Here is a 17,539-nt window from a genome sequence, read left to right on the forward strand (position 1 = left end):
AAACTTGGCTGATTGGGCGGCATATACATTTTTTGAGCAATAAATAAACTCAAAGAGTAAGAGAAATTAAAAATACATTTGCTAGTTTCAATAATTATTAACAACAGGCAATGACCCCGGAGCTCTGTGTTCCAGGCACAGCTGGACGATCCGATTCAGACACACACACAAAAGAACAATATAATCACTTCCCCATACAAGTTGCACAGACCTCACTGCATATAGCTTTAAAACAAAACGAATCAATGCTGAATGTTAATTTAAAACAGAGGCAAAGCAATCAACAATGCGCTTAAACTGGAGAACAGTGGGGGGAAATACACAGGGGATCCATGTTTAGATCAGAGAAATTAAACTTCCCCTCTTTGGCTGAGAGCTGCAGTTCCTGGCGGGGGGGGAGGGTTGAGGGGAGAGATCCTTTATATTTAGTGGGGTTAACATGTTATCCAAACCTTAAACGAATGTTAGTGTTAACTATGGTTTCCTGAGACAACCCTAGCCCTCTTCGGGGATTTAACATAGACATGTGAAGACTGGAGAATCATAGAATTGCTGTAAAGGGATATAGATGTGTCTGCTCCACCGGCGATGTATCTATGCAGGTTTACCAGCTGCACTCACAACCTTTTTGCAAACTTAGCACGAAAGCCTGAAGAGGTTTGATAATGTAGCACCCTGCTTGTGGTTAACGCTTAGCTGGAATGAAATATTCAACGCAGCAATAGAGAAATTAAAATAATAATTTATTTGTCAGACAAATAAATATGAGGCACAGTGGTATGTGGTTACCAAGCTCTGGCCTGGCCTCCTGCCATTCTGGCCAGCACTTATATTTCCTTAATCCAGCCCCCTTGCTCCTCCTGTGGCTGCCTCTGTCCAATCAGCCTGGTTGAAATTCCTATTGGCTGTTTGCTAGAACCAATCACAAAAGATACACCCATTTCCTCTCGCCCTTTTATGGAAATCAAAAAGCTATATATTCTTCTATCTATAAATGACAAATAAGTAGTAATATATCTTACATGTGTCTCAACAAGGAACCTTAATTACCAGCTCACCTCGCCCTATTGCCCTCCAAAACAAATGGTTTAATCTTAAATTTTTATCTTAAACAGATGTCAAGGATCTTGAGTTCACATCATCATTGAAAGATCTCCTTCTCTTGGAGGTCTTTTAAACAAAGGCCTGACAACCATATGTGTGCTCTAATGATGTTTCCTGCTTGGCAGGGGGGCTGGGCTGGTGGCTGATGGCCCCTGTGATCTCTTCCAACTATATGAAATAAGAATCTAGCATAAGGATTTAACATTTCTTAGCTTCTAATTCCTTTGCATAATTACATTTAAGCCAATATATTTAATACATAACATAGATAGCTTTTTAGAAGAATAAACCTTTTCAAAGTAAAAAAGGAAGGAACAGTTTCCAGCCTCAAAATAAGATAGGAAAAAACCTCTCTTCTCCAGCCAAGCCAGTTGCCTTTTTCACTGTTCTTGACCTTTCAACCTTAGGAAAATATGGCTCAAGTTTAATGGGAGGCACATGGTTTTATTTTACTATTTACCCACTCTTAATTATGTTTTTCTCTGCTTTTTTATCTTCTGTAATATGTAGGGTCAGTGTAACCTTGGCTGTCAGCCTGTAATTCCCTTTTTACGACTTTGAGAATTGTTTTCCGCTATAAATCAGGGGGCCCCCTTGTCCAGGAGAATAAACATCTTGCCAAGGTTCTTAGGCAGCTGGTCTTCTGCCTGGCATGAACATTTGAAAATCTTTAAGCTCATCTTAAAATACAGGCCCTGATCAAGCCTTAATAAAAATGCAGGCTATGATTAGATGCCTCAATAACACCTTTGCCTGAATGTGCTCACAAGCCTCCTCCTAACCAACCTCACTGGGTTGTTGTGGGGATTACATGAGGAGGGGCGGAAACCATGTAGGCCAACCTTGAGCTCCTTGGATGAAAAGATGGAATAGAAATGCAAATAACAAAATAAACCGTGTAGAAGTATAGCTCCCAATGAAGATCCATATGCACAACTGGGTGGGCAAATGTACTTAAAGGCTGCCTTCAGCCCTCTGCGCCAAGTATACAAAGGTGGGGTGCAGGATAAAGTAAGCATGCATGGAAATACAGTGGTACCTCTGGTTACAAACTTAATTCATTCTGGAGGTCTGTTCTTAACTTGAAACCATTCTTAACCTGAGGCACCACTTTAGCTAATGGGGCCTCCCGCTGCAGCCATGCGATTTCTGTTCTCATCCTGAGGTAAAGTTCTTAACCCGAGGTACTACTTCCAGGTTAGCAGAGTCTGTAACCCGAAGTGTTTGTAACCCGAGGTGTTTGTAACCCGAGGTACCAGTGTATTGGGGGTGGAACCGATATACATGCCACCAACCCTCTGTATGCTTTTGCCCTTACAGTTCCATGCCAAACGCCTGAGAAGCTAAGGTAGCCTCAACAAACCATCATTTGTAGGCATGTCCCTATCCCTCTTCACACTTCCACCTTCATATGTCCAGGGCGAATGCCTGAAGAGAGCTCCTCATCCTTTATAAAACTATGGCTTCCTTTTCATCTTATTTTTTTATTTAACAAATAAATTGTCAAAACCTCTTAAGTGGCTTCTCGTAACAAACCAAAGCTATGATTAAGCGGGGTTTACCCACCCGTGTTTGGACATCAAGACCAGCTGCACCTAATCAAAGATGGAAGGGGAAAGCTGCTAAACTCCTCCTTGCGGCTGCACAGGAGGAAGGGAGGGAGATAAAGCACTAGGCTCATTCTGGTAACACTGAGGAATGTTTAGCACAGTAAATCTAGCAACCCGACCCACTCTGTACAGAGCTCCCCTTCTAAATGACACGACCTATACCCTCCATCCAGCTCTTTTTCTGAGAAGAAGGGGTGTGCACACCCTTTGGGTTTTGAAATCTGGATATGCTTACATCTGCCTTTTGTTCAGCTGCTTTATGCTCTACGCTCTATATTTATCGTCTGAGGTTTCTTTATCTAGTTCTTATGATGATTCAGTGTGGCCGTAAACAAAGCCTAATAGCCTGAGGAAGCCAGATTTATAGCTGTCTTGCCTCACTGAGGTGGCAGAAAAGAGCTGTGAACCAGTGAATCAGGGTTTTCTCAAGTCTCATTAAAGCTTCCTATAAGTTTTGTGCGCCAGTATCAAACTTACCCAAAGAGACCCGACCCCCCCCCCCCGTATAATCCGCTTCCAGTTTCAATCACTGTTAACAGTAAGGCAGCAACAATCAGACAACTTGACAAAATTTGAAGACTTTCTGTCTGTACCATGTCTTGAACCAACCAGGTATTCTGCTTTCCCTCCCACCTCCCTCCCCCTCACACACACTGAACAGAGTTTTATTTTAATTGTCTTTTTTCAGTTTATTACAGAACCACTTTAAGTTATTTAAACACACTCCCCCTTTCCATACCATCTTTCTATCGATTTCCCAGGTCACTTTACCAAAAGAACAGAGCTAACAAAATATTCACATTTATTATTGTTATTGCTATTAGATTTATATCCCACTCATCTGGCTGGGTTTCCCCAACCACTCTGGGTGGTTTCCAGCACATATAAAAGGTAAAGGGACCCCTGACCATTAGGTCCAGTAGTGGCCGACTCTGGGGTTGCGACGCTCATCTCGCTTTATTGGCCGAGGGAGCTGGCGTACAGCTTCCGGGTCATGTGGCCAGCATGACTAAGCCACTTCTGGCAAACCAGAGCAGCGCACGGAAATGCCGTTTACCTTTCTTCCGGAGTGGTACCTATTTATCTACTTGCACTTTGACGTGCTTTCGAACTGCTAGGTTGGCAGGAGCAGGGACCGAGCAACGGGAGCTCACCCCATCACGGGGATTTGAATCGCCAACCTTCTGATCAGCAAATCCTAGGCTCTATGGTTTAACCCACAGCACCACCCACGTCCCTTCCAGAACATATAAAGGCATAATAAAACACCAAACATAAAAAACTTCCCAATAAAAGAAGAGAAGAGGGGCTCCTGCAGACATCATCTTATCAAGAGTTTCCTTCTATGCAATAGGGCAATTGGACCTTCATTGTGGTAGCACCGAACCTTGGAACACCCGTCCCATTACATATCAGAAAGGTGCTGCCTCTGTGGTCCTTTTTAGCAATTATTATTAATGACCATCCTTTTTCAACAAGCATTTCAGGTGCTTATTTCAGAAAAAAATAAAGTAAAAAAAATCCCAGCCTATACCTGTTTCAAACTTGGCATTGTTTTGCATGTGTTTTTGCTGTCTATTTTTTATTACTATTGTTATATATTGCTTCAAGAAGTCTCATGGGAAGCAATTCACCATCAAAAATAAATAATGAGCTAAAAGCCACAAAGCCCTGTATTCAACAAAGTTGTCCTGTTAACATAAGAATTTACCCATCCCCCCACACCTCCCTGTGCCCCCCAATCTGTCCTGGGGATTCCCCTAAAATTCTGGAGAAGGTTTGTGGGAGAGGAAGTCCTGTTGTGCAGACAGACGTGCTGGCATGAACAGGACAACTTCACTGGATATAGCCCAGACACACAAAAGTAGGGTTAAAATTCTTGAATTTTATCCTATGCATGCGCATATATATACAGCGGTACCTCTGGTTATGAACTTAATTCGTTCTGGAGGTCCGTTCTTAACCTGAGGTACCACTTTAGTTAATGGGGCCTCTCACTACCGCAGCCACACTATTTCTGTTCTCATCCTGAGGTAAAGTTCTTAACCCAAGGTACCCGAAGTGTTTGTAAGCTGAGGTACCACTGTGTGTATATATAAACCATCACAAGGCTGTACCCAAAGAGAGCATGTGCACTGAATGCAATTCTCTTATGATCAACATTTAAATGAAGCAATCACCACAACAAGCACTTATGTTGACTCATGTTGACTCATGCCGGAAGTGGTAATTGACATGTGGAATTAGTCAAGCTCTCCATGCTTGATGGGCAGGTTGAGAGAGAGAGAGAGAAGAGCAACTGGAAATGCAGGGAGATGTGAAGAGAACCTAGCAAAGTTTCTGGATTAGAAATAACCACAACAACTATAAGCTATGTCAGAGGCCCAAAGGAAAGAAATGGTTTTAAAGTGAGTGGATGCTTAAGAAACTGAAAAGGGGATATTAGGCAGAAGCAGATACTCTTAAGGGTAGCAGGCACTGTTATGAAGCAATAACTGAACTATGTTGATTAGGGACAATTGAACATTAAACAGTTGCGCTCCTTGGGGCATTCAGTAATGTGAATGAATGAAACTACTACTAACTCCCACACCTTTTTCCCTAACAAGAATCTGCTGCCCAGACTAAAGAGGTAGGTGGCACTGGTACAGGGCCATCCCTGTGAATCACCACTGGTAGAAAACCACTACTGTCTTCTGCACACTGTAATACATCTACATTATTTAGAATAATATAGAGAAGGAAGCCACACTTGGGATATGTGCTAGTTCCTTACCCACCTTGTGTGGCTCTGCTCTTTCACCATTGTATCCTTCTAATGGATGATTTTGCAAATGATATTTACCCTCAAATATTCCTTGCTGGTTCCTGAACATTTCCTGCCGTCGCTGCTAGATTCTGCAGCGCTGCTGCAATAGGCAGAATGGAGCATGGCCCTCGCCCAGGTGCCACATGCCCCGTCGCAAGCATGCTGACTCAGCCCACGAACCCACCGCTTGGCAGGCCAAGAGGAAGAAGAATGTGCATGGGCAGGATGGCGCATGGGTGTGCGGCTGCTAATCCTCCCCAAACGCATGCTCCCTATGAGTGGGCGAATGGCTCCACCCACTGCTGTCTCCAACCTTTCCCACTGCCATGCAACCTAAATCGCCACATGACTCTTGGTCTTAAGAAGGCCACCCATCCCCTTCCTGCAATATACACATCCACACACAAAAGCCATGATTCTGTAAAAGCCCCTGGAGTGAGGCACACAAAAAATACTTCTGCTTAGAGCTGGGAGACGCAGTACTGCAGCCAGCTCACAAGCACATGAGCGATCTACTCTGTAACATCAGGGTGGAGGGAGGGCTATCGAGAAAGACGCAATATTTCTAATCACCAATCTTGTGATTCTTCAAGCCAGGGAGGAGGAAGCACAAGCTTCTTTGAGTTCCCCCTCCTTCAGTGCATGGGCTAGCTGGTTGCAGCAACTTCTGCCTCAGTTCTTTGGATCACGTCATCTTATTGCTCTGAGCAATGAGAAGTTCCAGGGACAGAGCTTCCTTTGGAAGGAGAGGGAGAGGGTGTTGGGACCCGGTCGCCCTGCCTGCTGCTAAAAGTGTGTGAAAGGGTGGAGAATGGGAAACCACCACAACAAAAATCAGGGTCTCCCCACTGTGGGCCTCTCCATACATGCTTTTCCCACTGTGCACTCATGATTACAGTATTTGTGCTCACGACAGGCAGCTATGCTTCCAATATTGCTTGTGCTTGCAAAAGGTTTGAGGGCAGACACGCTGCTTCATTTCCAATCAGTGCACGTCCTTCCTGCTGAAATCCTGTAACCTTTTATACCACTCATGTTCTTGTTTACAACTCTTGTTGCACTATAGTGCAAGAGTGGCTCCTCCAGACATCAATAATGTAGTAACATCAGCAAAGCATGACAGAACCACTGTTGTCCAGCAGGGGGAAGACCTTCTTGTTCCAACAGGTTTTTGGGAACTGACTGCTTTTAATGAAAGGACTGTGATGCTTTTATTGTAATCATTGGTATGTTTTTAATAGATATTTTATATTTATATGTAGTTTTATTTCTATTAACATTTAATTGTTGTTTAATGATTGCAGGGAGGTTTTTTCCTATTAATATTTTATCTGCAGGCTGCCTTGAGTCCGTCAGGGGAAAAGGTGGGGAATGATGATGATGATGATGATAAAGAATGTGTGGACTGTCCATTATAAATATACAATACTACTAATGCACTATTACTGTGTCAATAAGCATGCTGCAGAATGTATCTGCCAAAAAAAACGCCAGACTAGACAGGCCCTGTGATTTGATGCCTCCTGCATTTCTGCATTCTAGTCTCATCACCCAACATTACTTGCTACTCATTCATCAGGGTTTATTTGAGAAGCCGCGTACAGTGGTACCTCGGGTTAAGTACTTAATTCGTTCCAGAGGTCTGTTCTTAACCTGAAACTGTTCTTAACCTGAAGCACCACTATAGCTAATGGGGCCTCCTGCTGCCGCTGCGCCACCGGAGCATGATTTCTGTTCTCATCCTGAAGCAAAGTTCTTAACCCGAGGTATTATTTCTGGGTTAGCGGAGTCTGTAACCTGAAGTGTATGTAACCCGAGGTACCACTGTATTCCTGTTTCCCACTTGCAGAGCATTAAAAGTTCTCAGGAGAAGAACATTTTCAATCCCTGAATTCAGAATGAAAGCAGCAGCAGAGGAAATGTGATGGTGACATTATTCTTTGTAACTGCAACATGTATCTAAAGAAATTCATTTTCCTAGACACCATGAAGCTCTGGAGTGCTCACTTTAGGCATCATTTTACTACCACTGAAAATATAGGCCACTTGTTATTGTTGTTGTTGTTGTTTAGTCATGTCCGACTAGGCACTCCTGTCTTTCACTGCCTCCTGCAGTTTGGTCAAACTCATGTCTGCAGCTTCGAGAACACTGTCCAACCATCTCGTCCTCTGTCGCCCCCTTCTCCTTGTGCCCTCCATCTTTCCCAACATCAGTGTCTTTTCCAGGGAGTCTTCTCTTCTCATGAGGTGGCCAAAGTATTGGAGCCACTACTTCTGTTTAATGTAACTAATACAGAAAGTTTCTCATTAATCACCCTTCTGCCCAACTACTGCATTCATAAAGAGTTCATTATAACAATGTTAAATGGTAACAAGGGATTTTTTTTTGGGGGGGGGGACCTCAGCTTTTGCTTCTGTTCCTTTACGAAGACACATTTTGTTACACTGTAGCTCTGTTCCTCAATATAAAGCACATGTGACCTGTTCTAAATAAAGGATATTTTCCACTTCTTGCACAACTGGAACAGATATAAACAGTAGCCTGGACAAACTGAAGTGCAAAACTACTCAAGAGGAAGAGACTCCAGCAAGGCCACTTTAACAAATAATAATCATAGTATACATATATACATTTGGTTGTGGGGGGGTAGAAATCACATTCGATCAAATTATTGATTATACTAATATCATTTAACAAATGCAATTCCATGAAATCTAATCACACATTACAATTAATGTGTGCATAGTAAAGCAATTTAGACTAGCCTGGTTAAGTTTCAGAGCCCGTAATTGTTGAAAGATCGCACTTAGACATCTTTGGGACTTTTCTACTGCTAATTTTAAGCAGAACTTCACAGAACAACTTCTACTTCTGTTGTTACTTTTTGAGGACAGAACTTTTCATTAGTGATCTTAAAGTATTATTGCATACCACCCCAATCTCCACAGCAGTGCGAGATTGCAGGGACTTCCAGGGGCATCTAGCCAGAGTCCTTGTTTCCTTTTGGAAAAGAGGTACAGCAGAGACAGTGGTGTCTTTATGATATATGGCTTATTTACACATATATATAACCTGCGCCTATGACAGAGGGGTTCCCAGCATTAAACTCCAAGAGGGTCTTGCCGCCTCCCTTGGATTCAAACAGACATCAACCATCATGCCCTGCCAGCTGCTTGGTGTCTCTGTCACATCACACCTTCTCCATTTCTCTAACCTTTAGCTTCATCTGTGAGTGAAGGGGCCTCACCCCTTTGATGCTTTGTGTTCTTCTTAATGCCGCATTCCCAAGTTATCACATCACACGGGAAGCCAGCCTGGCTTAACACATGCTGATTCCAGAGGGTTACCATTGTCTAGCACACAGCTTAATACTCACAGGTCTGGCCTAATACACATGAGTCTAATACACACAAGTTTTGCTATTTCCCAGTTTTAACACCCAAAGTATCAATTAAATTCTGACATTTGTTTGATCCAGTGACCACAGTGGTCTATCACCCACGAATTCCTAACACTATGAATATTAGATTTTGCAGAAGATAATGAATGAAGAAGTAGACTCCAGAATGGATAGAACAAGACACTTTATCAAGGTCTTTCTGGAAGGGGTAGAACTGCTTTATATTAAGGATACTTCAAGATTCAAACAACCAGATATGAAAGATGGTACTTCACCTTCTCATAAAATCACATTCTCAAACAGATTGTTTTTAATTTCTGAAAAACTGATAGGCAATCTTTTAGAATTCAACATTGAGCCAATTGTATGTGCTGATCAGAGCTTCATATCAGTGTTACATTAATCTGCTTCTGGGCACACAAAAACATATTCACAATGGAAATAAGAATTATATTGTGATTCGAGGACCCAATCCCCGCTTGGGGAATAAAAACACGTGGACACAGAATGTAAGGTTAATGGGTAAGGTAAAGGCCACAACTTTATTGATTACAGCATGTGAGAAGGTATTGGCTTAGGCATCAAACCCACGCTAAAAGAGTAATAAATCAACAAACGGCAGGCACAAACACACGCTGCCAGCACACACACACACACACACACACACACACACGACTTAAAATTAGAGAGGAACAGGCAAGGGCAATGGAGGGGGAAAACGTACAAGCACCCTGGCCAACAAATTAAAATGAAAGGCAAACCCACTCAGTCACCCAGACCAGCCAGGCAATCGGACGGGCAAGGGCAATAGAGGGGAAAAACATACAGGCACCCTGGCCAAAATTAAAATAAAACACACAGCCACCAAGGCAGAGGCCGGGGAAGGAAAGTGAGGAGACAAGGGAGATAGAAAGACGGCACTCACACTCAGACCTCGCTGGGGGTGGAGAGATCATGTGCTGGGCAAAGGAACAAGCTGCAGCTTAAGAAAGGTAATTCTCACTTAACAAATCCAGCACCAGGAGTGGGGGGAAATAAAAGGTTAAATGTAGGTTTTTACACAGAAAAGAGGACACAGCAAGACAGCAAGGCAAACTTGGGTGACTAGGTTTTTAAAAGCAGTAAAGCAATGAGCGCACGCAAGCCTCCTAAATTTGAAAAGGCAAGCCAGGAACCAGACAGCCTCCACACACACAAACACCCCCGACTCCAAACCTCGTGGCTGAGCTCTTCCCTGCGATGACTCCTGACTCGAAGAAAATGTGTGTGCAATGGTGGGGATCGCTGGCGCGGCTGCGTTTGAGCAGCAAGCCACTCCCCCGTCGAGCTTCCCTATTGGGTGCTCAACTGGGGAGGGGCGTGGCGCCAGCCCTGGAGTTGAAGCAGGGGGCAGAGCGCCCCCTGCATGACGCGGGAATCATCTCCCGATCACAACCCCTCCCCTCCTGGGAGGAGGAAAGGCTTTGTACTACAAGACTTACATTTTACAAAGGACTGAAGAAAAATAAAAAACATTTAGTTAGAAAGAATAAAAATGGTAGATGCTCAACAATAGTTTTCTGGAACTCTGGTGAAGCCCTTACAATTTGTGTCACAGAGAGGGAGGGAGGGAGAGTTTAGTATTGATAAATGAGTTAAATATATTAAGATGTAATCCTCTTCTGTGTTACACTGGCTGAGGGACTTTAGATTTTTGCAGAAGCCCTGCAACACTTTGCACTATCAATAGATGAGTATGCAAATGCTGAAGACAGCAATAATATATCATGCTGAAAGCAGTAGAAAGCTGTAATTCTGGCTACTGGGGAACAGGGGAGTAAAGAGTATGACAAAAACCAACTAATTAAATTGACCTATAAAGCCTTATATAGCTCAGGACCAGCAGGGCCATTGCTTTTCATCCTCTGAGGCCCTGGTCTTTCTTCGTGTGGCTTCACCAAGGGAGATGTATATGCTGGAGACACAAGAATGGTCCTTTTCAGCTGTGTCTTCCTGTTTTTTGAATGCTCTCCCCATGGAAGCATGACTGGCTAAAATGGCCCACCACTAAGCCCCTTTAGCCATTGGCTACGCTTCAGTTTATGTCATGGAGTATTTACATGCACTCCAATCCCCAGAATAAAGCCATCAATAAACAATAGTTCATAGATGAACAGCGCAGCTTCTGAAAGGTGAAAGGAAAGATAGGTTTTGATGGCAGGCGTGCATCATAGGCAAAACTCTAGCAAGAAAAAACCTTGAATAACAAAAAAATTCCTCATTGTTAAATGTTACTGATACTGAATATGCAGGTTTCAACCCCTGAACATGGCTGTACGAGTGGGCAGTTGAAAATCAACTGATGCTCTCATACTCAAACAAAGCACAAGGGTCGGTGGCTGCATCCCTGAAACTATTAGCTATTTGATTCTGCCGACCTGTGCAAGGGCAGAAGCCCTGACCATTGGCCATGTTGGCTGGGGCTGATGTGAGTTGGAGACCAGCAAGCTCTAGATGGCCGCAGGTTCTCCATTCTTGTTCTACAGTGAGAACAGCTCTGATAAAGAGCAACACACCCTTAGTTCTGAAAACCGGGGACTTTAAAGTCTCCTGCGATGCATCACTAGAATCCTAAGAAAATTAAGAGAGGCATGCTGGAGAAAAGTTTCAACAAGCCCAGGTCCCTGTCTCTTGCAGTGGCAAACCAGATTCTTATGGGAAGCAACAATGTGCTGTTTTGATGTTGTTTGCAGCAGTGATTTTGTCCTGATGTGTTTTATTATTTTGAAGTAAACCACTTTGAACACCAAGAAAAGCTTCCCAGAAATTTGTAGATTAATAACAATATATCAAGTGTTTTCATAATAATTTCCAATGCGGTTGAGATTTTGGGGGAAAGGGGTGGGTGAAAAGTACAGCTCTGATGAGTTTCCCACAGTGAGCCTACTTAACAACTGCCAAATTAAGTCAGTCAGCATTTATATTGATTCAAGTCTGCAATATTTTCCATTTATACAGCATCATCAGTGTGTGTGCCTCTTTTCAGAATGTTAAGAGAGCAGATTGCTGTCTCAAAGAGTTTCGTGTAACCCAGGTACCCAATTTTTAATTGAAAACGTACTCCCAGAAACAGCAATACTTCAAAAGAGTTAGTAATTACAAAAACAACGTAGCGACTTGGCTTGCTTTCAGATCAGATTTAAAGACTGCTGACAACAAAAAAGATCCATATTTATCACTATCATTAATTTCTACAGCACTTTTTTTAAATAAACAAAGTGCTTTGCTGTTCTCATCTTATTCATTACTTGGATATGTCATACGGAGATCACATTTCTCTTGTTGGCTTTTGGGCAGTGATAGGCATCTCTGGATGATGAACTGTGTCTCTCTAAACGTTGGACTACAACTCCCATCATCCCTGACCAATGGCCATGCTGGCTGGTGGTGATGGGCAGTACAGTCCCAAGGACATCTGCATGGCCACAGATTCTGTATCTCTGCTTTAGGAAGTTACAGGCTTTAAAGGGAAGTTTCACAAACTAACAAGCTTAAGTTCTTATCACAGTTCCCCAACATTAGCATGCGATTGTAGGCCCCCAGTCTATGGCCTAGATGAAATTCATCATCAGCCCTCCTTTCCTCATTGTCCCCCCCCCACACACACACACCTCAACCCCCCAGACCACACAGTCAAAGAAAAAACCTCCTGCATGAGAATCGCTCTCCTTCAAAAGAAGACCAAGGATACTGCAGGAGTATTACAAAGTATTTTAGTTTTTCTTTGCGTTTGAAGAAAAAGCATTCCCAATCTTTTTTTTTTTTACACAGTATGTAACACTATAGCACACCTTGGTTACAAAGGATCTAATATTTTGCACATAGTTTAGTGATATGTGGGGAATTATCCAAGATCATACAACAGGAAGTCATGGAAAACAAGCGCAGCACGAACATGACAGATCTATCTACAGCTTTTAATTCAGGAAGCAATTGGAAGTGGCATGCTTGCCAAGAAGAAAACGCTGCAAAGTAGAATCTTGAAACATTCAGCAAGGCCCCCCCCCTTTTCATAGTGCTCTTAGAACATGAAACACATGCATGTTCGTAAAGAAGGTAGTAAATTTCATTTATTTCAATACTTTGTTTTAACAATGTATTTAGGGGGGCGATGTAGTTTTGAAAATGATTTTACAAGAACCTAGGGAATGGGAGGAGGGAAGTCAAAATCAGTATGTATGTATGTATTGTTTTATGTAGAATTGTTGTTGTTAAACTGAAAAATAAAATTTATATTTATTTATTGAATTTATTTATTGAATTCATATACCGCCCTATACCCACAGGTCTCAGGGTGGTTCACAGAATAATAATAATAATAATAATAATAATAATAATAATAATAATAATAAAAATAAATATTTTTAAATTTCAGCAAATAGATCACAATTACAAAAACAGGTTCCACCTTTCTTCAAGGAATGTTGCCCAGCAGTAGACCACATTCTGCACACACACACACAAAGTCCTCAATTCAATCCATAGCATCTCCAGGTAAGACTGGAAAATATTCTTGTCCAGAATCACAAAGAGCTGTGCCAGTAAGGGTAGGCCAGTAAGGGCAGACCAAGAGGGCATTCAGGGGTTGACTCACATCACCCCAACCATTGGCCATAGGCGCTGCACATGCTAGGGTTGCTGAGAATTGTAGTCCATGCCTGGCTTAGTGCCATGGAGTAGTTGGCTCCTCCTGGCCTGCATATTCAAGATCCACACAGAAGGCCTATCCAAGTTAACCCCAAGGTGGTTAGGCTGCAAGTCCACAAAAGTGTTCCTGTCCCAGATCCCTCTAGACACAATAGCTGCAGGAGACTGGTCTGGAGGAAACTGCTTTCACTCTCCAAGTAATGCCCTGGGACTACCCTTCAAACCCACACTGACATTTCCAGGTGTAAAACGCACAGGGAGAGGAGATCACAAAACAGCCAAACTCGAAAGCCCTAGATAGGCCTGATCCGTGCATATAGCACCAAACAGATTGAAATTCCCAATGCAAATCAGGCTCAAAAGGGTGGGGAAAGGAGAGGTGGTAACACATTTGAAAGAGAGGTTGCATACAGGGGTGCCCAAGCTTTTTTCAAAGAGGACCAGATTTCATGAAGTGAAGATGCGTGAGGGCAGACACAAGTGGTTGTGAGCTTTTTTTAGTATTGAAGTTGCTGAGCTTTTTTAAGGATTTTACCCCAAGACATATACTGCCACAGGGACTGGACTAAATCGACTGGCGGGCCAGATTAGGGTTGCCTGACGTAGAATTATAGAATTGTAGAGTTGGAAGGGACCACGAGGCTCATCTAGTCCAAACCCCCCCTCCCCCAATGCAGGAATATTTTGCCCAACATGGGGCTCAAACTACCAACTGGGCATGCCTTCCTTGAATGCTTTGCCTGGCTGGAATGTGCCTTTTAAGTATGATAATAACTACTGCTTGCCTGGATACAACGTGTGTGTATAGAAACCTGTGGCTTTCGTGTAACAGTACAGAGATAGAAGTCACACCACTTCTGTACCCGCCACTGGGATGTACCCCGTACCCATGATTGCACAGGAGGGAATGCAGCCCTTGAGCTGGAAAAGTTTGCCCCCTCCCCAGTAACATAGCTTGGCCTGGCCTTCCTCTAATACTCCCAGGCACAGTACAGAATGTGGCCATGCCATACAATGTTGCTCCTCTCCACCATGCCAAACAAAACAGTTCCACAAACATCCCTCCATTCACATCAGAGTAACAGGAATAGGAGCACCAACTGCAGAAAATCTAAATATGCACCAGATATAAGCTCTATTATATTTATTGTGGACCTGCACAAAAAGAGAAGCTGACCAACCAGCCCCTTTTTATTTCCGCTTTGCAGCAATTCTAAGAGAGTTTTAAAACGCTTGACTTTATATTTACTTGCTCTTGAATCTACCTATAAAGCAAGTGCATGCACTTCTAGTTTTCAATCTGCCGTGAGTTAGCAACATTTACACGGAGCACAAATGTAATAGTATAATGCATACTTTGGAAGAGAGTAAAGAGTACTATTTAGTTTCATGGCTGTAGCTCATTATCCTCATACAATACAATCTGGCCCATCCGTCTGAAACATTCCAGAACCTTGCCTTACCCCCCCTAAAAAAAAACAAAAAAAAACCCACGGTGTTTGTTTACATGGCCACTCCTGGATGGAAAGCTCACAATTCAACAATATAGAAAATTATTGCAATTCAAAAATCTGCCCAAATCAGCCCAAATTCACTACAAGGAAAAGGGATGGGGGGGGGGGGGAGAAGATGAGCCGTTCCTTCTCCGCTCTGCTTTGCTTCATACCCATTTAACTATTAGTGGAAGTCTGTAACTCCTAGTCAAGGCCAGATAATGCCTCTGGTGAGAATGTCTAACAATACCCTTTACATAATACCAGCCACAGGGCTTGGCCCCTCCTCCCTCGCCCAAACAGTAACACACACTAAACAAAACTGCTATTATGGCAGGAACCACTCGCTAAATGGCTGCCTTTATATAGCTTCAATCTGTAAAAAGATGTTTCATTTCAATGTATTTAGAGAGAGAGAGAGAAAAAAACTTTTACAAACAGCCTGATTCAGCAGCACAGAAGTAAACAGCAGGCACATAGTTGCTGGGTATATATTTCTTCTGTAACATTCCCCTCTTTTCTCCTCCTCCTCTTCTCTCCCCCCCCCAAAAGAGACACCAACAAATAGCCCCAACGCGGAGGGGGGGGGGGCGAGCAGGCGTGCTCACGAGCTGCTGACACCCTCGGTCTGTTTTGCCACGCACGCTTCTCGCACCTAAGTGAAATGTGCGCCGACGCCGACGCCTCCGCCTTGGCACCCTGCAGAGCCGTGCCAGCCCACACACATTACTTACACACACACACACACACACACACCCCTTTGCAAAGAAAAGAAAACCCAAAGGGGAGGTGGGGGAGCCTATGCAAGCTGCTCTGAGGTGTCGGAGCAAAAGAAGCGGAGCCAGAGGGAGAGAGGGATACTCTCCACAGGCGCTGCCAGGGAGGAAGGGGGCGGAGGGCAAACGACGACCTGTCATTTCCCCCACCCGCCAAGCGAGCGAAGCATGCGTGTGCGTTGTTGTTGTTGTTGTTGTTGTTGTTGTCCTGCGGTGAAGTTTCTCCTTCTTTCTCCCCGGAGGCAGAAGAGGAGAAGGGGGTCGTAGGCAGGGGGACTCCCGGACACCGGGCAAGGGCTCGGGTTTGCAAACAACAACAACAACAACAACACACCCCGACTTCGGTCAAGGGGCTTGAATGACAGCTGGGACAGGAGGTCCTGCGCAGAAGGCGAGGCGCCTCGACCCGGAGAAGAGAGAGGAGAATATTTGACGGGGTGGGGAGAGTGGTATGGGGAGACACGGCGTTGTAAAGGGAGGGGGCGTCGGAAAGATGGAGAAAAGGCAGAGGGGGGGTGTAAGTAAGAGGAAAGTTGGAAGGAAGGGGGAATTTGCAGAGAAAAAGAGAAAGAGAAAGGAGGGGCTTAGGGCAGTAAAAAAAAGGCGCCCGGTTGCTGTAGCACTCTCCCAGCCGCAATTCCTCCGATGGGCTGCGGATCTGCACCCGCGTCCTCGAGTTCACACAAGCAGGGCCAGGTCGCCCTTCCAGATTTAGTGGCGCAGGGAGGGGTGGGGAGAAGAGGCTGGACGGTCCTGTTCTGACAAGAAGGGCAAAGGAAGATAACTATATAATGTATAGGGTTGGAGGGAAAGGGTGGGGGTGGCGACGGACAGAGGATCGCGCCCCGGACCGCAGAGCCCCCCCGCTCACCTGTTCTTCAGCGGCTGGCTCTTCAGCTCATAGTAGGTCTTGGGCTCCTCGTGGAACTCCTCGCCGACCTCGAAGTCCGGCACGATCCCCGACTCCGCCTGCATGTCTCCGGCAAGGCGAGGGAGCGCGGGAGGGACGGGGAGGCGAGGGAGGCGAGCCGCGCCCGCCCCAAGCAGCGCAGCCTGTGTCCTGCGCTCTGTCTGTGCGCCCCGCGGCTCGCAGAAGCGGCAGCAGCACTCCAGCCCCGACACTCCCGGCTTGGATGGACTCGGCTGGGCTCTGCTCTGCTCTGCCCACAGCACAGCTCCGCGCACACCTTCCTCCCGGCGCCGCCTGGGATTTGTAGTTCTTCGCGGGAGCGCTGCCTACCAAGCCCGACGGCCGCCGCACTACGACTCCCATAAGGCCGAGCGGCCGTGACGCAAGGCCCGGGGGCGGGGCGCGGAGAGGCACCGGCGCGCCCCCTGTCAATGTCAGCAGAAAGCCGCTCGCCAAGGGTACAGCGGCAGCGGCGGCGGCGGCGGCAGCGGCAGCGCCCAGCTTCGGACGCGGGAGGCGCCGGGGCTCTGGCCCGCCGGGGAATCGGGCCTTGTTCCCACGAACAAGGCTGGCGGCGGCGGCGGCGGTCGTCGTTCGCAGGGCCCGAGGTTCTTGCACTCTGCACGTGCTCAGACGTGCCCTCGCCTTCGCTACATGCTACGGGCTGCAGGTCCATGTTCACACACCGGCAAGGCCAAGGCGCTCTGAACATGCCCTGAGACCTCCGGGTATATAAATTCAGTAAATAAT

General features: G+C 45.1%; 1 protein-coding gene across 3 annotated transcripts in view; it reads right to left on the minus strand.

Moving 5' to 3' along the window:
• MITF (melanocyte inducing transcription factor) overlaps positions 1–17,034 on the minus strand; it is a 145,567-nt gene extending 128,533 nt beyond the window's left edge. For 2 of the 3 annotated variants that reach the window (XM_079963437.1, XM_079963436.1), the window contains exon 1: positions 16,751–17,033. In XM_079963437.1, coding sequence (XP_079819563.1) covers positions 16,751–16,854 — 104 coding nt within the window. In that variant the 5' untranslated portion in view covers positions 16,855–17,033. Of the gene's footprint in view, positions 1–16,750 lie in introns of all 3 variants that reach the window. The other variant, XM_079963438.1, reaches the window with a different exon arrangement.
• Positions 17,035–17,539: the final 505 nt, after the last annotated feature.

This window comes from Podarcis cretensis (assembly GCF_951804945.1).
Source record: "Podarcis cretensis genome assembly, chromosome: 2".
Lineage (NCBI taxonomy): Eukaryota > Metazoa > Chordata > Lepidosauria > Squamata > Lacertidae > Podarcis > Podarcis cretensis.